Raw genomic sequence first — 22,471 nt, 5'->3', positions numbered from 1 at the left:
AATTTTAACCAAACAGTTTCGACATTTACTTTAGTTTAGCTCGGTTGGGTTGGTTTGTTTTGTTTTTTGTTTTTACCCATCCCTAAGCAATAGCAATAGTCGAGCTTTTTACAGCAATTGCAGCACAAAAATTTCATCATTTTTATCGACTAATATTTACCATGTTAAAATGACTAAATCCAAAAGTTATTTTTTAGAAATAGGTAAAAAAAAATTTAGTTGGCCAAAAAGAAGAAAATTTTGAGAAGTTACTTGACATAAATTATGTTGGATACTGATTTTAAAAAAATACAATCAATCAAAAACACTCTAACATTTGGATTTAAAATTTAGTGATTATGGTTTAAGGTTTAGGATTTAGGAGTGTGGTGGGTTTATAAACTTCTATAACTAATTCTTGCATAAATGATTTAAAAGGGTTAATCTGTCTGTTTTTCTAATAAACTTGATGAATTTATGAAATTGATTATCATTTAAATGTAAATTTAAAAAATGAAATCAAATTTGAGGTAAAGTTGGAATTTTCCTAAAAAAAATATTATAGGATAAGATTAAACATTTTTGTTACAAAATTTCACATCAGATAAAATTTTCCAAAATAACACTAATCAAAAGTTTATTTTAATAAATTTTATATTTGAGTTTATGATTATTATATAATTTTTAGTATTTAAAGGACGAAGTTAAAATAAAAGCTTAGAATTTGAAATAATTTAATCATTTTATTCTTTAATTAATGTTATTTTAAAGATTTTTCTTATGTGCTATTTTTTAATAATTTTTGTTATCAAGTGACGAGGATAAAGTTGATCTTTAAGTGTGAAACAAATAAATTCATGCAAATTGGACTATAACCAATTAGCGATGTGGTTTAAAATCGGGTCAGGTCCAGTAACCGAACTTCGGTTCAATGTTTGTTACAGTTTAAATTTATTTAATTCGTTTAAAAGCCCAATGTTTAATTGGGCTTTTAAAGCCCAAAATATAATCGTCAATCGCAGACGTGAACGAAAGAGTAACGTCTTCCTTCTTCAGCTCTCTCTCTCTCTCTCCTTGGAATCATTCATCAATGGCGGAGACAGAGTCACCGAGCTCTGTTCGTAAAGGCGAGTTTTTGATTCATCCAATCAAATTCAAACAACCGAATCAATCTTTGAACCGATTCAATTTCATCTATTTCCAGTTTTGATTTTCTCGTATGATTTCAATTTTGATTGATTTATAGGGTTTCTGTGTATATGACAGTTGTTGTTCATCTGAGAGCTACTGGAGGCGCTCCTATTCTCAAACAATCTAAATTCAAGGTATTTTTAGGGATTTTAGGTTTGGGGTTTGATCGATTTTTCTAGAAAAGAGATGATCTTTATTGATTGATAAGTTTCGTTGTCGTGTAAACAGATCCCAGGAACTGATAAATTTGCTAAAGTGATTGACTTTTTAAGAAGACAGCTTCATTCTGACTCATTGGTAATAAAACACAGCTTCTACTTCTTCTATGTGTGTATGTATGGATCTTTTGAGTTTTACTGTAACCTGTTTTCTTTGCTTGTTTAAGTTTGTCTATGTGAACAGTGCTTTCTCTCCAAACCCTGATGAATCTGTAAACGATTTGTACAATGTAAGTGTTTTCACTTCGCACCCTTTGAAATGATATGCCTATTTGCTTATGTTATGTAGTTGTGGTTTTGGTATATGCAGAACTTTGGCTTTGATGGTAAACTGGTGGTTAACTATGCTTTTTCAATGGCGTGGGGCTAAGGCCGTATACTACTTACTACAGTCTAAAGTGTTATCATGCCGTGTAAGCACATTTTTCATGTTGTTAACTCTCGGCTTTAACTTAGCATTCTGGCTCTTCAATTGTAGAAGTTTATCCACCAAGATCTAATACACATCTATCATAATTGATGATGAGTGAAGTGATATATGAGCTTGAAGGTTTGAGTTTTTTCGTTTCAGGGTCTTGCTGGATGCTCTGATGACTCTCAGATGGAAGTTTCTGTACATAATCTAGCAATGGACTTGATATTTTTCATTCTACATACATGTAAATAAAGACCACATCAAAGTTCTAAAAACTAATCTTCAATTCTCGTCTTTGTATTTTTGTTGGGCACTTGGGTTTGTGTTTGAGATTCAGAATCAGGAAACAGAGGGAGTATAATGCAATGAACTTGACATTGATATAGTTAAGAGTATAATTAGGAAACGATGATGAAAATGGTTGTTTCTTAGAATGAAAAAAGAATCTGAGATCCGTTTATATTTAAATGGTATTCAGAAGTAGTTTAAAGAAATAATACCGTCATAATTAGCCTATGGAATTTAGAATTAGAATGCTAGACCAGACAAAATCTATAGCGTTCAAGAATGATAAAGTTGGTTCTCATTACTTAATGAATTAATGAACAAAACAAGATCGAATAAAAGTGTATCTCTTTATAGTATTTATTTATATACGGTGAGAATGTGTCTAATCGTAAATGAGCTGAAGTTATCACCTTCTTCTCACTTTATGAATGACATTATTATGTATTTATGTTATGGATTCCTGTGTTTCATCCGTTATGATCTTTAAAACTTTTGAATGTTGAGGTGAGTTAATTATCTCGTACCAGCATCAATTATGATATTTAAAGTTGTTTGACTATGAGATTTTTTCTGGAATGTTAATAATTTCTCCCTAGTTTTCTCCTTCAATATAGTGAGATTAAAATGTAAGTGGTGAATTAATTGTCCACTAGATCCATTCAATATAGTGAGGTGGATTCTGGTGTGATTGAAGTTAACTGGTATGATTTGCCTTAGTTCAATGGATTATGGATTTCTACTATCAACACAAATTGCATAATATGTTATCAAAGATAATGTAACAGAAAAAAAGACAGTTCAAAATAAACACTTTTAAAAAATTTCGAAATTATTTTACAGTATTTATATGCTTGAGAAACAATATATTCAGAAATTGCTAGGTATTATTTATATAGAGTATGTTTTTCAATTCAATGTTCCTTTAAATTTTCCATAATAATAACCCAACCAAAGTTATAACTAATGTTTACTATTGGGAGTACAACAACAAAGATATTCAGAACCATCGGGACTGAGCATGCATAAACCAAGAGTTCCATGTGGGAACTCGGGCGGTCCACATCGACTCTTACATTCGTAGCTGAACCTGCACGAGCCTCTGTAGACACACTCGTCTTCATATCCGATTTGTTTTGTGTTCAAGTTCAATGCTATCATTTGCAAAACCAACAACCAATATTATTATTTTGATACGTTTTCACGAAATAACATAATTGTTTTTAGACAATGTTTGCCATTTTATTTTAAATATCGTGAGACTCGGACCCGAAGACAATGTTTGCTTATTTTTCTTGATGTTCTTTATATCAAGAAAAAAACTTGTGCTGGAAACGTGTGTGGCAAATATTCAAGAGATAAATGGTGTTGGACTGAAAATAAGAAGAATAAAAAGGTTTACCCTTTGATTGAGAAGCATACAGGAGAAAACATGAGATGAAAAGGGCAGCAAGTTGAAACTTTGACATAGCTATACTCCTATTCTTTGAATGGTATAGGTTTTGTTGTTACAAGTTTTAGATGTTAGATGTTAAATGTTAAATGAAAGCAGCACATGCCTATATATATATATACACACATATATGTAAGTAGTTGACCTGAAATCTTAACATTAACCAAAAAGTTGTAAAGAAAACATTAAGCAAAAAAAGAAATTGTTGACCTTAGAAAATATATAAAGGAATAATAATTCTAATCTGGAAAGGATTCAAGGTGAGATCTTTTGCAAAAGAAAGAATTGGCAAATTAAGACACATTCAACTTCCAATCTAACTTCTTGGTCATGTAAATTTGACATATCTTGGCCTTTATAAATGGGAAATAATTTTATAGATATTTAAAATTACGAAAAAATAAAACGATTATACACTATTATAAATATTCAAAATACAAAATTAGTTTTATAATATTGTATAATCGTTTTACCAAAAAAAAAAAAAACCCGCAACCTATGGCTATGGCTATGGCTATGGCTACCTCGTCCACATACAACAAACAGTCCAATGTATATCATTGATTTTTTTTTTCGTACTTTGACTGTTATTCCTCTTTTGATTTTCAGAAAATAAAATACTTTTTTGTTTCACTAAATATGTGTGTTGCCACTTGCCAACATATGGGTTTAGCTTTAATTATTTTATTAAAAGAGAAGATGTTACAAGTTTTGTTATTCTGATTACCAAACAAAAAAAAAAGGTTTGGATACTCTCTATTATAAATCGTTATCATCATCATTAATCAGGGGCTCGGTTCATTTTCAACTTAAAAAGGAGATTACATATTACTTACTATATATCTATTAATCGTTAATAGTACTTACTAACCATATTTAGCTCTAAGAAACAAGTCTGTTATTCTTCTCTCTGTCTTTTCCCGGGAAATAATATTAACCCTCTTCTCTCTCTCTATGTCAAATCGGAAACAGAGAAAGGTTGTTCCTTTGATGCCACATTTGGATTTAATATCGTGAAGATGTGTTTTCTGAATCCTCTTCACATTTTGATTTTCGCCTTATCTTTCACCATCCATTGTTTCCTCCTCGTCAAATCTCAAGAACCGCCTCTCTTTACAAAATCTTCTCTACCTCCTCCACCACCACCATCGCCTCCACTTGACAATGTGACAGACAGTCCTGCACCTTCTTCAGTCTCGGAGGTAATTGCGCCTCTGTCTTCGCCACCACGGCGGCGGAGGCCAAAGTCAGAACCTTTTCCACCGCCTCCTGAGCCACGGCGGGTTGGGGGGTCTCCGGAGAAGAATAAGAGAGGTGGATTAAACAAAGGGGAGACTGTGGGACTGGTCTTTGTTGGGTTAATAGCAATGTTGCAGGTGTTGGTTGTTGTCTTCATGGTTCTCAAGAGAAGGCAACTTCTCAGACAGAAAGAAACTCAATGATAGTTGCTTAACTAACTAACACTTTCCGCATTAACAACATAACTTCTTTTGTTTTTCTAAGTCATGTAACAAAAATGTTGATTAGAGTAAATATTATTATAGAGAGTGTTTTAGGTGGAAAGAAAATGCAAAGTGTTTAACTCATAATGTGTAGAATTGATTTCTTTCTTTCTTTCAAGATGAAACTGATTTGGCTTAGTGGATCATAAAGACTTATACTTTTTGCAATCTTTGGATATGATGTGTTCCTAGGTGCATTCTTATGAAATGATGATGATTCATACAGCATTAGTAGAGGCAATACGAATCCTGACCGTCAAAGCCACTTTCTTTTCTCTGTTTCTCAAGGTTCAGGAAGAAAGAAGATAAGAGACTTTGAACACAGAAGATAATAACCAGACATGACCTTCTTAGTTAGAGTCTGGTCTGGCTTAAGATTCTAATGTGAATATAGGTTTCTTGGACAGCTGATTAATTAAGGAGCTGTAAAGCATCTTCATTGAGGTTGATCTATTTCGCTGATAATGTGATGCAATTCATGAGCTTCAAACAAGGCCTATAAACTTGAAGTTTGCAAGTAAGATAGTTGGCTGGCTTGAGCTTGGTTATACCCCGGCATGCTGAGGAGGGAGATGACAGAGTTGTTGCCAGACATGGTCGGCAGCTGTATGTTCAGAGAGTAACAAAAGAAGAATCAACGGTCTCTTGAAGGTTTTAACTTTTATTGATTCATAAAACTCAAAATATTATTTCGATTTAACAAAATAAACAATGGGGTTGTTTACCCATCCTCCATGATCAATTAGAACCCTCCATATTTATTGGTACAAAAAAAACCCAAAGAAAATAAATTGGTACAGTGTGTTTAAACCAGAGAAATGAGAGATCATAGACTCCTATGACTATGAGCTTTGACGTGTTCTGGTCATTGTGTGATTTTTCTCTCTCTCTTAAAGCAACATCGATTCAGGGTTCTCGATGTAGCCTTTGAATGCTTTCAACCATTCAGCTCCAATGGCACCTGCAGATAGCAGAATATTCGACTGAGTTTAACAGTTTTATGATGAATGTATGATGGTAGAAAACCTGACTTACCATCTACTACGCGATGGTCACAGCTCAGTGTTACAGGCATGTAAGAAGCAAAGTTATATTCATCTGGACCGTTACCAGGAACAACTCTCTTCTCAGCTGTTTTTATTAAGATTTAGACACATAACACGAATCAGTTCTTGGATATTTGTGAAGATAGTAATGAGAGAGAGAGCTTACCAGATCCAACAGCTAGAATGGCGGCTTGAGGGGGATTTACCACTGCACAAAACTGCTTGATTCCAAAAGGTCCTCCCAAGTTAGACACTGTAAATGTTCCTCCCTGAGAATGAAGACTTTATTATCAGCTGATTTTTTCAGAAAAACGGATATGATCAAAAGTGAGTGAGTGAACTCTCTCACCTCATAATCTTCCGGCTTTAAGCTGTTCTCTTTTGCTTTTTGAGCCAACAACCGAACTTCTTCTCCAATTGTGGACAGACCTTTCTTGTCTGCGTCCTGTAATAAAGCAATTGATATAGTTCAGCAATCCGAAATTTGTGCAGACAAATTAATTATTGAATGCTGTTTTGCAGACACACATTAACCACAGGAACATAGAGCCCATTTTCTGTCTGCACTGCGACGTTGATGTTTACGTTTTTAAACCTACATATAGAATGGTTAAGATGTTTGCCAAGCCAGAGATATTCAAAAGTTTGCAATCGATGTACTTACTGGCGGATGTAATCATCAGTCCATGAACTATTGCATTGAGGAACTTTTCTGAGAGCTAACGCAGCAGCCTGAAACAAATGCAGATTGTTAGTTATTTCAGAAGATCTGTTAGCTTAATTGCTAGTATACGCAAGTAAGATGTACCTTAACAACAAGATCGTTGACAGATATCCGTTTCCCACCAGAAGCCTCTTGGAATGAATTGAGCTGACTCCTCAAACTGCATATACAAAAAAACGCTTTGTCAAGCTTACTCATTGACAACGACTCAAATACATCATCGGAAACTTAATCTTTACCCCATAAGTTTGTCCACACATGCATCGACGGTTAAGTAATAGTGAGGAATAGTTTGCTTGGAGAATGCCAAACGTGAGGCTGTGACCTGTCAATTTTATACAGTCAAAAGAGGTTTCAGAATCCTTGATCCTCTTGAAATTTGGTTACAAACCGTGCAAGGATTAAAACAAAAAGCTTTACCTTTCGTATCTGGGAATGAGGGATGTCAACATAGTCCAAAGCTGGAACCTTAGAATCAGTGACCTTAGATTGCTTCGCAGTAGCTTCTTTACCACCTGAAGCTGCAACCATTAGAGGATAGATTAGGACAAAAGGAAGGGTGAAATAATGTAAACAGAGGCAAGAAAGGTGTGAAAGAAAAAGCAAGGGAAAGGAAGATCCAAGGAGTTACTAATACCCAAGTAATCCTCGATATCTGCCTTCACTATCCGTCCTTCAGGACCTGTGCCTTTGATGCTTGAAAGAGACACCTGATGTATTTTTAAAGGAAATGAGAAAATAAACTAGCATGAAAGCTAAAACAAAATAAATATCCAAGAACATTGTGAATACTAACATTGTTGTCTTCAGCCAACTTTCTTGCAAGAGGGCTAGCAAAAACACGATCTCCGGTGGGAGGTGGGCTAGGCTTGGACGTCTTCGGTTCCGGAGGCGATGCCTTCTCTTCCTTTGGCGGGGGAGGAGCTGCATCTGTTTTAGGAGGAGCTGCATCTGCTTTAGGAGGAGAGGCATCAGCAGTAGACGATGGGGTGTAATCTTTGAACTTTCCAATGTCCTCTTCATCTTCGACTGTAATAGCAATTACCTACTTGAAGGCACAAGATTGACACAGTTACAGTTCACATTTCCACAAATGGAGTCTGGATCCTAAAATATGTATCCGAGTCCCAAGGGAAACGACGATAATTACATAACTCTAGAGAAACCAGAAAAGTTTCACACCTCTCCGACTTGGATTTCTTTTGACCCCTCCGCCTTAACAATTTTGGCGAGAAAGCCCTCTTCCATGCATTCCATTTCAACGGTGGCTTTGTCCTACAGAACATGACTTAGTCAGAGTTGTTTCCCAAATAAATATAAGATACAAGAATACAAGATGAGAACAGTCTAGATTGACATTACAGTTTCAACTTCACAGAGTACTTCACCAGGAGCAACTTTATCACCTTCCTTTTTCAACCACTTGGCAATGTTACCCTGAGAATTGGAAAGGTAGCTTATTAGAACATAAAGACAAACGGACATAAGTTTTGATCAAGAGGTAGAATGGAGGTCCATGCCTCAGTCATTGTTGGCGAGAGAGAAGGCATCCCAATCTCTTGGTGAGGAGGCAGATCTGAAACACATTTTCAGAAAATTCTAGGTAAAATGAACCAATCTAGAGTATATACCATTAAGCATCTCAAGTCCGGCAATTTTTAAAGCACTACGTAACTCTCTGAGGAGGATTAAGCCCTTAAATCGTTATCAGGTTACATAATTAGCATAGGAGAAAAATCATGATATTTAAAATCGCATATGTAAAACCAGATGAATGGCAATGCAATATATATCAACCATAGCTAAATTTGAGTAGGTGAAGATGTATCTTAGGGCAAGGTGGAAACTACAAGAGTGAAGTGTGGAAAAAGCGCATAAAACAAAAGTAAAGATGACTACCTGAACCGGATGAGAATCCTCTAACTGATTGCATCGAACTGGTACGCATAAGAAAGCATGTAGTTAGCACAAAAAGGTATCAATACAAGCAGACAGCAAAGGCTAATGCACATCTGCAACATGAGAGTAAGAGTAAGAGACTGAACCATGAAAAATGATTTCCAAGTCTTGGCCTTCCCATGGTACTGCTTAGTGTTGTTCTCGAAGTTGCAAAACTAATAGACACCTATAACCAGAATTAAACGACATGAAGATTACATTAATCTCCAAAGGTTTATGCTTAGTTAACACGGCTGAATGAGAGGGGACACACGGCTATAAAGAAAAGTAAGGACTTACAATGTCAGTGCTACACTTGGTCATCCTCTCCACAGGTGAAAAGCCAAGATGGGCACTGAAAGCATCTGAAGACCAATAAAAAAAAGAACATGCTGAAGCGACAAGCAGAGAGTCTTACCGACACCAAACAAAAGTAAAATACAACTGGCCAAAAAATGGATAACATTACCTTCTCTGCTCAGAGGAGCCCTATTAGTGCTGGAGAAATAGCGGATCGATGCAGCCTGCTCTCGCCGCAATAAAGTGGAAACATCTTTCAACTGTCACAAAATACAAATACAGATCTCAATCATCTCCCAGAAGCAAGATGACTCATAAAAAAATCACAAAGCTTTTCAGTTTAGCTGACCAAAAAGCATCATTCATTCCCCGTACAATTCAATTCAATTCAATTGCGAAAGCAGAAAACACAATACGTCAAACCCAAAGACAGGTTGACTCAAAAAAGCAGAAATGATTTCATGTTGATCATAAAAGCTCTTCAATTTAGCTGATGATGAAACCACAATTCAATTGAATCTCGAACACAATACGTCACACCCAATTCAGATCCTCTCATCAATAACGCTGAACAATTGTTGCATACGATCGGGAAAATGAAGTTACCTTCTTGGAGTGATTGAGGATACGTGACGCGTAAGCCATAATCGGAACTGCTTAAGCCCGATCCGATTTTCGTTTCGCTCTTCTCTCTCTCTCTCTCTGTGCGCTGAAGATGAAAACTTTTCGAAGACTGTTAGGGTTTTTATTTTCTCTCTCTCAGGTAAAGATTTCTGATTTACCAATGAGGTAGAATTTGTGATCCGAGCCACTGACTGGGTGAGAGACAGATAGATAGAGCGGCTTTTATCATCGTACGGTCCAGATTAAAGTTGACTTCGATTTGACCATTTTTCTTATCGGGCTGGATATAGGCCCATTAAGAGCTTTTAATGGCCCACTCGAAATGGTTATATATCCTGCTCAGTTGGAAATTAGAAGAGGCGGGAAACAATCTTCTTCTTCTTCTTCTCCGAGTGAGTGCGATTCTTCAAGAATCCATCACTTCAACAAGGTATATCGTTTTCTTTCTTAGATTCATGCGAAAGATCAAGCATTTTCTGTTCTTGTGAACATGGCGTAGTATTCTTCATAAAATCTTCTACTTTTTTTTCTCAGTGACCATGGATGATCCTGCAAGTCCTTCTTCTTCAGATGATGATACTACTGCCCCTGGGGTTGTGACGTCTTTGACTCTTTAACACACAATCTCTTTACTTTATGTATTGTTTCTCTACGTTTTTTAACAGATTCTTCCCTCTCTCTTTAGGTATTCTGATTAGAAAAAATGCCAAAGAAGTCTCTGAGCGATGTAATGTCCACCTACTCGACCACATTAACTATCCTAAATTGTTCATCAGTCAGCTCTCTTTTTGATTCGTTCCTTGCACGTGCTAAAAGGCGAAAATGTTGAACTGCTATGTAGAGCTTTATACCTTGTGGTCCGGTTCAATGTAAGATGTAAAGGACTGGTTTTTTAATAGTTTTTGGCTTTGAGAACAAAAATAAAGAGTACATGTATATGAGATTTCATTTACTATTGACGTTGTCACTTTCTGGTTAGTTTTTGATGTTAAGTACGTTTCTGGATGTTAATAGATGTTTTTTGCAAGTCATACTGAGAATTGTTAATACATGATTGTGTTTTTATTTGATTACATTTGATTCAAGTTGTTAATACTGAGAATTTTTAATACATTATTTTTTCATAAAAGAAATAATTTAATTTAAATAAACAAAGAATATTATAACTAATATATTTCTATTTGAAAATAACATTGTGACTTTGTTAAAAAAATCAACAAACTGATAAGAAAATATTTTTAAAATTGAATAATGAAAAATGAACATTTGTTTAATTTATTTTTCATCAAAATTATAGAAGAAAATATTACTTCATAAATGTCTCCAATATGAAAAAAAATAGATCCATGTGTCAATAATTTAACCAAAATCAATTTACTTAATACAAAATCTGAAAACATTGACTTTGTGGTGTAGTTCAATTCATAAAGATATCTTTCTTGTTTTTCACTATATGTGGGGTGAGAGACCAAACTTTCTCATCAAGTTTTAATGACTTTGTCATCAAGTTTTGATTGCTTTCTCATCAAGTTTTACATTACTTCCTTATAAAAGTTTTTTTTCTACTTGACAAGTGTCTTTAATATCAACCGTCCATCAAAGTTAATTAGTTAACAATAGCAATTGTAATAAAAACTAGATTTGGACCCGCACAACTGTGCGGGTATTAATTTTCATGTTTATATATATATATATATTACATAATTAGAATATATTTTTAAAGTTACTTATATATTTAAATGTTTATATATAACTATCTTAAATATAACAATTTGATAGTTTTCATGCTGTAAGTTAATTGATTATTTCAAATCATCACATATATTTGGTATTTTTTATTATATATATTTTAAAATTATTTTTTATTCAATTATTATGATCCTAATCCGTAATTCAAAGCGCTAGATTTCTTTTATCAGTATTTTTTTATGTTTATTCATTTAAGATAATAACTATATATATATAAAAGTTTAAGATAAGTTAATTTTATACATGAATTATCCAATTTACTAATGTTAACCCGTTCTACCAACATATTATATTTCTAGCATAAATTTTTAATGTTTGTCAAAATAAAATATATTAATTTATCAATTTAAAATAATTTTATCATATTTAGTTAAATACAATTTTTTATTTTAAAATGATAGATATAACTATAAAATAGTAAAATTTGATATAATGTTTTTCATTTTATAAAAGATAACTGATTATTTGTATAATAAATTTAATATATAATAAAATATATATATTAATGTATAATAACATTAATTTTATTACTAATTACAAAATTAGAGAAAATATTTATATACAATTTTTGATAATATTTATATTTATTTTATTTATACTATATATAAATCCAATAGATCATCTATTGTTTAAATTTAATTATTGATAGCCCAATAAAAATTTCTTGTAGGCCCAAAATTTAAATGATAAAATTAGATATTAAATATAACATGACTTTCTAGGAATAGGTCCATTAAGTCCATTTTTAAAAAAAATCACACATGAATCAAGATTGTGACTTCTCTTTTAATATATAAGATGTGTTTAATTATAAGAATACAATAGAAAATAAGAATGAACGGGAATGATAAAATACTTATTATATCAAATCTATTAATATTTAAATAATTATTTAATATGACATATTTGATTATTTACTGTAATAATAAAATAAATATAAATTTGATTTTTTTAATTATAATAAAATCTGTTAAGGAAAAATCTAAAAAAAAATTACAAAAATTTAAATATTTTTCTAAAATAAAAATTAATTAATTTTGCAATTAATAATATAATACTTTGTCATAATGTTATATATGGTGTAGTTCAATTTATACAAATATATTACTTGTTTTCTCATAAAATATAAGATATATTATCAAATAGTCATATCATATTTACATTGAATAAAGATATATTAATTATTTTTCTCCCACAAAATATAAGAAAAGTGGGAAAAGAAAAGAAGGAAAATTCCTAAATAGGAAAGGAGAACAATGCCAAAGAGGAAACCTTGAAGACCACCGCCTCGAAAGAAAAGGAGGAGGGGACTATATAATGTGTTGTCTAACATCCTTTCGTTCTCTCTATCTACCTGAAAATTGTATTGCTCTCTAATTCTCTCAAAGTCGCTCTTTCTCTTCTCATTCGGTTTCAAATCCGAACAAAGAGAATATTTCAATCACTCTTAAGAAAATCTTTCACTTTTGCTCTTACTCAACCTCAAGGTTCGGAAACATCTGTTTTTTTTTTTCAATTTGTTTTCTCTCTCTGTGATTGGTTCCTGTACATCTATACTTCGTCATGGGTCATCGTTACATGAATCAATTAGTGGCGGGTTTATATCTGTACTTGGTCCTAGCTTGTGTTATTATTATATGCTTTTATGGAGAGAGATATATGTTTATTTTGCATGGTATCTATGATATTGGATGAACCATTAGCTTTGCTTCTCTCTTGACATTAATATCTTAATTCATATTTCTTTTTTGCTAAACTATATATTAATTCAGATATTAATGCTTGTTTTCCTCTCTTTATGGAATCTCAAGTTTAGATACTTGTTTGTACGTTATCTTTAAGCTGTTTTGGTTGTCTTTTATAATCTAAAGTTGTAGTGTTTTTGTGTGTGGGTCTGTTTGTTATAGTCATGGCAGGATCAGCACCAGAAGGTACACAGTTTAATACGCGTCAGTTTGATCAAAAGCTCAATGAAGTGTAAGTCTTAAAATATTTACCTTTTAATACTTGTTGTGCTTTTGATGCAATTGGCTAATGTTAATTTAATTTGGTGCAGCCTGGAGGGACAAAATGAGTTCTTCACCTCCTATGATGAGGTTCATGAGAGCTTTGATGCCATGGGTTTGCAAGAGAACCTTCTTAGGGGTATCTATGCTTATGGTATGTCAAGATGAATCATCATAGTAACATTTTTTTGTGTTTCGTGCTAGCTTCATCTAATGTGTTGATTTTTCTAGGTTTTGAAAAGCCTTCTGCTATTCAGCAAAGAGGAATCGTACCGTTTTGCAACGGTCTTGATGTGATCCAGCAGGCACAGTCCGGTACTGGCAAAACCGCTACGTTCTGCTCTGGTGTCTTGCAGCAGCTTGACATCACCCTTGTCCAGTGCCAGGCTCTAGTCCTGGCTCCCACCAGGGAGCTTGCTCAGCAGATTGAGAAGGTCATGCGTGCTCTAGGAGATTACCTTGGCGTCAAGGTACATACCTGTGTTGGTGGAACCAGTGTTGTTGAGGATCAGCGTATCCTCCAAGCTGGTGTCCATGTTGTCGTTGGAACACCTGGTCGTGTCTTTGACATGCTCCGAAGACAATCTCTTCGCTCTGACTGTATAAAGATGTTTGTTCTTGATGAAGCTGATGAAATGCTCTCCCGTGGTTTCAAGGATCAGGTTTGAATCTTTCCTCTTTATTTTTGAACTCTGATATTGACTTGGTTATAATCAGTGTTCCATAAGTCTTGTCTAGGGGCTAACTAGACGGCAAATCGATCTAAACAAAAAGATTTTTTCAAACCGATTTTTAAAAAAATCTGTCTAGGCGCCTAAACAATAAACCTCATCGATTTTTAAAAAAATCTGAAAAATCGGTCTAAGCGTCCGCCTAAAGAACCCACCTAGCAAATTGGTTATAACGTTTTTTTTTCTGTGTGGTGAATTTGCAGATCTATGACATATTCCAGCTTCTCCCACCAAAGATTCAGGTGGGAGTGTTCTCAGCTACAATGCCACCAGAAGCTCTCGAGATCACAAAGAAGTTCATGAGCAAACCAGTGAGAATCCTGGTGAAACGTGACGAGCTAACGCTCGAAGGTATCAGGCAGTTTTACGTGAACGTGGAGAAAGAAGAGTATAAGCTCGAAACTCTCTGTGACCTCTACGATACTTTAAACATCACTCAGGGTGTCATCTTCGTCAACACACGTCGCAAGGTGGACTGGCTCACAGACCAAATGAGGAGCCGTGACCACACGGTCTCGGCCACTCACGGAGACATGGACCAAAACACGAGAGACATTATCATGAGAGAGTTCAGGTCTGGTTCTTCTCGTGTTCTTATCACAACCGATCTCTTGGCTCGTGGTATCGATGTGCAGCAAGTGTCTCTTGTCATCAACTTTGACCTCCCAACACAGCCTGAGAACTACCTTCACCGTATAGGTAGAAGTGGGAGGTTTGGGAGGAAAGGTACGGCGATTAACTTTGTGACTCGTGATGATGAGAGAATGCTTAGTGATATTCAGAAATTCTACAATGTTGCTGTTGAGGAGCTTCCATCAAAAGTCGATGACCTGATTTGAAGAAAGAAAAGAAAACCACCGTTGTTAGCTGGTAAAGAATAAAAAGGTTACTTGTTTCGCAAGCTTCTTATTTGATTTTTGACCCATTTCTGTCTCTTAGAATTATACACCAACTCTTTGGAACATATGTCTCATCTGAGTATTTTTCATTTTAATCTAATGCAATATTTTATTTTTCTGTTCTTGCAATATTTAATCTCTCATGCAATCGTCACCATCCAATGTGATAATTAAACACACTGATGCTTAACGTGTTTACGTTAAACCTTCAGTACTGATGCAAATGGTTTAAGAACCGGTTTGGAAAGTTTTTGGTTTTTGAATGTCACTCAAATTACAAACTAAGTTTGATGCTTTTTTTTTTTAATATTATCACACAACAAACGCAAAATGAAAAGTTCATACATTTGTTATACTCGCTAATAAGCAAACCATTAGGGCGTACCGAAGTTACCCTGCACCTGAACGTAGGGGATTATCGACCAATTGCCTCCCGATAACTGATCCATTCCCCTCAGATCAGTAATCGCCTTCGTCGGGAAAAAAAAATGAGAGAGGAAGGATTTCAAAACGACAACGTACTATATAATAAACTCCCTGGATTGAATGAAACGACGTCATATTGTTGGCAATAAGTGTGGGCTCAAATCATAAAAGCCCAATATCAGGACCAAGCCCAACTAAAGATTCTTCTTCTCCCTCGTCCTTTCCTCTTTCATTTTGGTGGTGAGTGTGTGTGGAAACCAACGATCATGGATCAGTAAAAGAATCTTACTCTCGAGCCAGAAGAACCATTGGCCTATTCGATTTCCAGAAAAAGGTATGAAGTTCCTCAGATTCCTTTAGAACTCAATCTACCTCTCTGCTGTTTTAGTTCTCAGCCTTCATAAATTAATTAGGCGATTCTGTTTTTGAAATTTTGTACTTTATTTTTGGAGATTTCGTAGCAAATATATGAAATTGGTTCCCATATAGGTTTGTTTTGAAATTGGTTAGAATCACACTTAGTTCATGAATTTGACATTGATTGAACTTTGATATAACATGCATTTGTGAGTTATATACTACAATCTTTTTTTAAGTTGATTTTTTTTTTCATATTGGTTTTGAATTTAAAGGAAGTAGCACCTTGTAAGTTACAGCGTCTCTCAAACTATTTTAAAAATGACTGACTCATCATACATTGTACTGTATGTAGACTGTAGAATGAGGCTGTTGAAGGTGGCCACGTGTAACTTGAATCAATGGGCAATGGAATTCGAATGCAACATGAAGAACATCAAGGCTTCGATTTCCCAGGCAAAGGCTGCCGGTGCTGTCATCAGGCTTGGACCCGAGCTCGAGGTCACTGGCTATGGCTGCGAGGATCACTTCTTGGAGCTTGACACCCTCACTCACGCGTACGTACGCTTCATTAGATTGATGGAATCTAGTTCTTGAATCATGCTTTTACAGGTGGGAGTGTTTGAAGGAGTTGCTGCTTGGTGATTGGACAGATGGGATCTTGTGTAGCATAGGAATGCCTGTGATCAAAGGAGCAGAGCGGTATAACTGTCAGGTTCTCTGTATGAACAGAAGAATCATCATGATCCGACCAAAACTGTGGCTCGCAAACGATGGGAACTATAGGGAGCTGAGGTGGTTCACTGCTTGGAAGCAGAGAGGAGACCTCGATGAGTTTCACCTCCCTATTGACGTTTCAGAGGCCTTGTCTCAGACATCAGTCCCTTTTGGTTATGGTTACATCCAGTTTATCGACACGTAAGTCTATTTGATATAATGCTGTCAATGATTTTTTTTCTAATGATTCTAAACAATATCAACTATTATATTTCCTTATCAGAGCTGTTGCGGTCGAAGTCTGTGAGGAGCTGTTTAGTCCAGTCCCTCCTCATGCCGAGCTTGCGTTGAACGGTGTGGAGGTGTTTATGAATGCAAGTGGGAGTCATCACCAATTAAGAAAGCTAGATATTCGCTTGAACGCTTTCATGGGAGCTACTAACGCTCGTGGTGGGGTATATATGTACAGTAATCAACAGGGATGCGATGGTGGCCGCTTATACTACGGTTTGTTCAAAGAACCTTGGATGATTGAGATTATCAATTTTGAGTGATTCTTATCTACTTTTTTTTTTGTGTGTAGATGGATGTGCATGCATTGTTGTAAACGGGCATGTTGTAGCTCAAGGCTCACAGTTTTCATTGAAGGACGTTGAGGTCATCATTTCCCAAGTGGATCTAGATGCGGTATCCTACACTTATCCTCTGTTGTTACTTTCTTTAATGATATATATATATATATATGTATATGACGAATTTGTTAAGACAATTTTTGCTTGCTTTGGTTGAGAAAGGTTGCTAGTCTTCGGGGATCTATAAGCAGTTTTCAGGAACAGGCAAGCTGCAAGGTCAAAGTATCTTCAGTATATGTGCCCTGTAAGCTGACACAGTCCTTCAACCTGAAAATGACACTAAGCAGTCCGAAGAAGGTTTTAAATCCTCCCTTGCTTCCCATAATCTTTGAACTTTAGTGAATGTTTTAAATATTCGTTCGTGTGTAGATCATGTACCACTCTCCACAAGAAGAAATAGCATTTGGTCCTGCGTGCTGGCTATGGGACTATCTGAGGAGAAGTGGAGCTTCAGGGTTTTTGCTTCCCCTTTCTGGTGGAGCAGACAGCTCGTCTGTGGCGGCTATTGTTGGCTGCATGTGTCAACTTGTTGTCAAAGGTATGTTGAGCTGTAAATAACTTAAAAAGAGACTTCCATGATGTTGATATCTTCATGATCGTGTAGAGATTGGGAATGGAGATGAGCAAGTGAAAACTGATGCGAGAAGAATTGGGAATTATTCTGATGGAGAGTTTCCTACTGATAGCAAAGAGTTTGCCAAGCGAATATTTTACACTGTTTTTATGGGGTCCGAAAACAGGTAAATCAGTGAAACTTAGGAATGAGGATGTGAGTTTTGGTCATAGTAATGGGAGTTTTGCAAACATCAGCTTTTTCCCCATGTTTAAATCTCAAATGTGCAGTTCCAAGGAGACAAAAATGCGTGCAAAGCAGCTGGCAGATGAGATCGGTGCGTGGCATCTCGATGTTTGTATAGATGGCGTTGTCTCTGCGGTTCTATCTTTATTTCAAACGGTTACAGGCAAGCGACCTCGCTATAAGGTAAAGCAGGAATTTAGAAACAGCTGAACCAACCTAAATATGATTAAAATGGTTTTGTGTATAGGTTGATGGAGGATCAAACGCTGAGAACCTTGGATTGCAGAACATACAAGCTCGGATGAGAATGGTGTTAGCGTTTATGTTAGCGTCTCTCTTGCCTTGGGTTCATAGCAAGCCAGGCTTTTACCTTGTTCTAGGCAGCTCCAACGTTGATGAAGGTCTCCGTGGTTACCTGACTAAGGTGATGAGTACCGCTACATCTCAGTTCCCAATAGATTGTTAATTTAATTCATTCTTTTGGTTGGAACAGTATGATTGTAGCTCAGCAGACATAAACCCAATAGGAAGTATCAGTAAACAGGATCTGAGGCTGTTCTTAAGATGGGCTGCAACAAATCTCGGTTTTCAATCTTTGGCAGATATAGAAGCTGCTCCGCCAACAGCTGAGCTTGAGCCCATTCGTTCTGACTATACTCAGGTAAATAACAAAACTGTTTGTGAGTCTCTAGCTAAAGCCAACTAAGTATCACTATTCAGACATCTTGAGTTGTGAAAACAGCTTGATGAAGTCGACATGGGAATGACATATGAAGAGCTTTCAGTCTATGGAAGAATGAGGAAAATATTCCGTTGTGGTCCAGTTTCCATGTTCAAGGTTTGAGTTATGATCTTCAGACAAAGGTACTAAATCATGATGCACTGAAACTGACTTTGTGTCTGTTGATTCTGCAGAATCTATGTTACAAGTGGGGGACAAAGCTAAGCCCAGCAGAAGTAGCTGAGAAAGTGAAATACTTCTTCAAATATTATTCGATTAATCGACACAAGATGACTGTCCTTACACCATCCTACCACGCTGAGGTACTACTTCTGTTTGTCTGAAACATGTTTGGAATCTGTCTTGAGAGAGAACTCATTGTGATTTTTTGTTGCAGAGTTACTCTCCAGAAGACAACAGGTTTGATCTGAGGCAGTTTCTGTACAACAGCAAGTGGCCATACCAGTTCAAAAAGATTGATGAGATTGTTGATGGCTTAAATGGCGACTCGGTTGCGTTCCCGGAAGAAGAAGAAGAAGAAGCAACCTCCAGCCAAGAATTTGGAGTCGTAGCAGCAAATTCTGGTGACCCAAGAGCAGGTCTCTGATGAACATATCTCCCTTACCCACTCTGTTTCAACTCAGAGTGGAAGTTTGGAACGATAAGGAAAAATAAAAAAAACATCTTTGTGTGTCACTGAAATGTATAAAGTTGGTTTTAAAACGAAAACAACACTATTTACTTCCAGTAAGTTTACTTTTTAAGTGCGACATTGAGTCATTGATCATTTGATCTTGTTAACCAGTTCATCTATTTTAATATCATTTAGATTAAACTATATACCAGATAAAAAATACATAAAATGTTAATTTTGAAATTTTAGAAATATGTATCATACTTGAATTGATTATAATTATATATTTTTGCAGTTTTAATTTGATCAAATCATTAAAATATATTTTACATATCTTTCTTCTTATTATTTAAAAATTTAAAAGTATTTTCTTAGAAGATTAGTGTTTAAAATAAAATTTTGTTTCAAAATATCCATTTTTAAGTTTTTGATGCAATTTTAGTAGTTAATAATGGTAAATTGTAAAATTTACAAAATAATTGTAATTTTCAAAATACTACTAACTTAGAATTATAGAAAATTGGAAAATATAAAAAATAATATATTTATTAGCAAAAAACACATAAATATGTATCTTTTAGAAACACATGGAGTATTTTATAAAATATTTTACTCTGGAAGAGCGCAAATTATTACTTAATCTATCTTATTAAAACTCAAGTACAAATTATGTTTGATTATGGATATCAATTTTTTTTTAAAGTTTGTTTGGAAACATCGATTGCAGTTTTAAAAAAAAAGTTTGTTTAGAAACATGGATTGCAATTTTAAAAAAGAAGTTTGTTTGGGAACATTGATTGCAGTAAGTTTGTTTGAAAATATAGATAACAATATATTAAAAAGAGTAATAACCTTATATTTTTAAGAAAAATTGGAAGTCTATTATATTACGAGAAACTATCTATCTGGTACCTAATCGGGTTCGGTTCAGATACGTTTGGGTTTCGGGTTTCCAGGGTCAAAGATTTCAGCCCCATTCGAATATTTCAAAATTTTAGTTTGGGTTCGCTTCGGATTTTTGCGGGTTCAATTCGAGTTCAGATAACCCATTTAAATTACTTTAAAATTTTTAAAATTCATTATATACTTCAAATTTCTCAAAAACTATAAACAAAATAATATATTAAATATAAAGTTGAACAACATATATCAGAATACCTAAACTTAACATATAAATTGTTTTAGTTCAAATATTTGGATAGAGAATCAATAATTATTTTAAATGTTTTTGGTGTTTTAAGTATACTATTACTATTTTAGATATTGACTATTTGTATATATTTTCAAGTATTTAAACCAACTTAAAAGTATCATATATATTCTAGATGTTTTTATATACAATAAATCTAAAAATAATTAATATATAAGTATATAAATCTATTTCGTATACATTCGGGTATCTAAACTATTTCGGTTCGGATCGGATTCTGTTTCGGTTCTTCAAAAACTAAAATTTTGAATAATTCGGATATTTAATCAATTTCAGTTCGGGTTTGGTACTACTTTTTTGGATCGGAATCGGTTTTAGGTATTTTTACCCTGCCCTAATATTATTGACATGAAAAATAAATACAAATATATTTTGAAAAAATATATCAGCGCGGGTGTGCGAATCAAAGTATAGTTACTTGTTTTTTTTAAAACAATGTTCGATATTTCAAATCTTATATTTAAATCTCTCAAACATATGTAATTTGGATTTTGTAAGATTGAATAAATCTTAGATCATATCTTATTTTTATCATTAATTTTCCTTTTTAAGAAAAAGCTACTGTCATAAAATAATTTTCCATTAATTTTCATTTTTAAGAAAAAGTTACCAGATCGTACCGAACAATTAAATATTTTTTCATGGATTTTCCTTTTAAAGAAAAAGTTACTATCATACCGAATCAATTAAATAAAATTTCCTTACTAATTGACCATATATACAATATTTTCTTTTGAAAAGGAAGATTTGTATCACCTTTTCAAAGATTTCACCCACTTAAACAGAAATCTCAATATATCTCAACACAATAAACAATATAGATTGTCCTGATCAGCTACCCTGTCTCCCTCGTATTAATACGCATACTAGGTAATAACCCGCGCCTTGCGCGGAATGTGATTATTTGTTTTGTTATTTTTAATAAAAACACATTAAATTTGTTTAATCTGGATATCGGTTCGGTTTTAAGTTATTTTTTGGTTTTTAATCTCCTAAAATATAACCATTATTTTAAATTAATATTTTATTTTGGTTTGTTTTGTTAGAATGTTTGATTTTTTAGTTTTTTAGAAAAAACTAAAAATTACTATTATTTGTTTATTTTCATGTTATAAATTTAAGATAATCGTCATGTCGAACTAATAGTTGTATATCATAGTTTGTAAGCGGATAATAGTTCAAAAAAAAAAAAAAAAACTATTAAGACAAATCATTTCACTACAATTTGGTCGGTAGTGGAAGAAGCATTAAGAAAAAAAATATTTCAACTTCCAAAAAAAATAGATACTTCAGTGGTGGTAAATACTTATAAGGTGCTCACATCAATGTGCATATGTATGTGTATGTAAAAGTATATAAGAATAAATGACAAATATATAAAGATATTGTTAATTAATATTAAATGACATTTTTGTTCTAAATAATACATGAAAGATAAAATTAAAATTAATTAAAAATTAAAAAGGCCTTGACATTAGTGAATTTTTTCCATATAAAGAAAAATCAATTGTATCCGTAAATAGAGGTGTGCACATATCGAATATCTGGGTATTTGGAGGCATTCAAGTCGATTCAATCTTTAGCCACCTAGATAGTCGGTGACTCTGATAACCGAAATGATTTAGAATTTTAAAGAATATCCTATTTGATCTGTAAATAAAATAAATTTTATAAAATAATTGAAAAATTTAATAATAACATTTTATTACAAAATAAAATATTATTTAACTTTCTAAACTTTAATACCTATTATAATAAATTTAATTCATAAAATATTGTAAACTTATATAAACTATAATATATATAACATATATATATAATTCTGTACATATATGTACATATATGCATATAACAGATCGAATTTGATATCTGTTCCTAAAAATATTGGAATTTGTGATTTGTTTTTTTTTTAATT

General features: G+C 33.8%; 6 protein-coding genes across 6 annotated transcripts; 4 read left to right on the top strand and 2 right to left on the bottom strand.

Annotated features, from left to right (window-relative positions):
- Window positions 1–980: 980 nt before the first annotated feature.
- LOC106350981 (ubiquitin-like protein ATG12A) lies at window positions 981–2,184 on the top strand. The gene is made up of 6 exons (XM_013790804.3): window positions 981–1,106; window positions 1,246–1,304; window positions 1,399–1,467; window positions 1,556–1,618; window positions 1,699–1,801; window positions 1,960–2,184. Exons 1-5 carry the CDS (start codon window positions 1,070–1,072, stop codon window positions 1,756–1,758), a joined length of 288 nt encoding a protein of 95 aa, XP_013646258.1. The 5' UTR covers window positions 981–1,069; the 3' UTR covers window positions 1,759–1,801; window positions 1,960–2,184.
- A 771-nt stretch (window positions 2,185–2,955) lies between these two features.
- Window positions 2,956–3,701, bottom strand: LOC125575813 (defensin-like protein 275). The gene is made up of 3 exons (XM_048734917.1): window positions 3,687–3,701; window positions 3,491–3,572; window positions 2,956–3,242 (listed from the first exon to the last, which is right to left on the bottom strand). Exons 1-3 carry the CDS (start codon window positions 3,699–3,701, stop codon window positions 3,052–3,054), a joined length of 288 nt encoding a protein of 95 aa, XP_048590874.1. The 3' UTR covers window positions 2,956–3,051.
- Window positions 3,702–4,560: 859 nt separating this feature from the next.
- LOC125610063 (proline-rich receptor-like protein kinase PERK2) lies at window positions 4,561–5,186 on the top strand. Its single transcript, XM_048781740.1, has one exon. It carries the CDS (start codon window positions 4,561–4,563, stop codon window positions 4,981–4,983), a length of 423 nt encoding a protein of 140 aa, XP_048637697.1. The 3' UTR covers window positions 4,984–5,186.
- A 500-nt stretch (window positions 5,187–5,686) lies between these two features.
- LOC106345762 (dihydrolipoyllysine-residue acetyltransferase component 3 of pyruvate dehydrogenase complex, mitochondrial-like) lies at window positions 5,687–9,878 on the bottom strand. The gene is made up of 19 exons (XM_013784941.3): window positions 9,658–9,878; window positions 9,221–9,311; window positions 9,052–9,116; window positions 8,859–8,938; window positions 8,713–8,750; window positions 8,334–8,389; window positions 8,176–8,250; window positions 7,996–8,088; window positions 7,610–7,858; window positions 7,451–7,523; window positions 7,234–7,334; window positions 7,053–7,138; window positions 6,898–6,973; window positions 6,754–6,821; window positions 6,618–6,684; window positions 6,439–6,534; window positions 6,256–6,358; window positions 6,079–6,174; window positions 5,687–6,004 (listed from the first exon to the last, which is right to left on the bottom strand). Exons 1-19 carry the CDS (start codon window positions 9,694–9,696, stop codon window positions 5,934–5,936), a joined length of 1,623 nt encoding a protein of 540 aa, XP_013640395.1. The 5' UTR covers window positions 9,697–9,878; the 3' UTR covers window positions 5,687–5,933.
- Window positions 9,879–12,763: 2,885 nt separating this feature from the next.
- Window positions 12,764–15,174, top strand: LOC106350979 (eukaryotic initiation factor 4A-1). Its single transcript, XM_013790802.3, has 5 exons — window positions 12,764–12,911; window positions 13,332–13,401; window positions 13,481–13,584; window positions 13,662–14,092; window positions 14,365–15,174. The coding sequence occupies exons 2-5, from the start codon at window positions 13,334–13,336 to the stop codon at window positions 14,998–15,000; spliced, it is 1,239 nt and encodes a 412-aa protein (XP_013646256.1). The 5' UTR covers window positions 12,764–12,911; window positions 13,332–13,333; the 3' UTR covers window positions 15,001–15,174.
- A 482-nt stretch (window positions 15,175–15,656) lies between these two features.
- LOC106345761 (glutamine-dependent NAD(+) synthetase) lies at window positions 15,657–19,550 on the top strand. The gene is made up of 14 exons (XM_013784939.3): window positions 15,657–15,820; window positions 16,199–16,400; window positions 16,456–16,761; window positions 16,844–17,067; window positions 17,144–17,247; window positions 17,355–17,489; window positions 17,562–17,730; window positions 17,797–17,932; window positions 18,036–18,174; window positions 18,239–18,415; window positions 18,485–18,652; window positions 18,734–18,829; window positions 18,907–19,035; window positions 19,110–19,550. The coding sequence occupies exons 2-14, from the start codon at window positions 16,207–16,209 to the stop codon at window positions 19,317–19,319; spliced, it is 2,187 nt and encodes a 728-aa protein (XP_013640393.1). The 5' UTR covers window positions 15,657–15,820; window positions 16,199–16,206; the 3' UTR covers window positions 19,320–19,550.
- Window positions 19,551–22,471: the final 2,921 nt, after the last annotated feature.

This window comes from Brassica napus, chromosome A6 (assembly GCF_020379485.1).
Source record: "Brassica napus cultivar Da-Ae chromosome A6, Da-Ae, whole genome shotgun sequence".
In the NCBI taxonomy this organism is placed as follows: domain Eukaryota; kingdom Viridiplantae; phylum Streptophyta; class Magnoliopsida; order Brassicales; family Brassicaceae; genus Brassica; species Brassica napus.
Note: the sequence above shows the minus strand (reverse complement) of the source record. Positions and strands in the feature narration are given on the sequence as shown.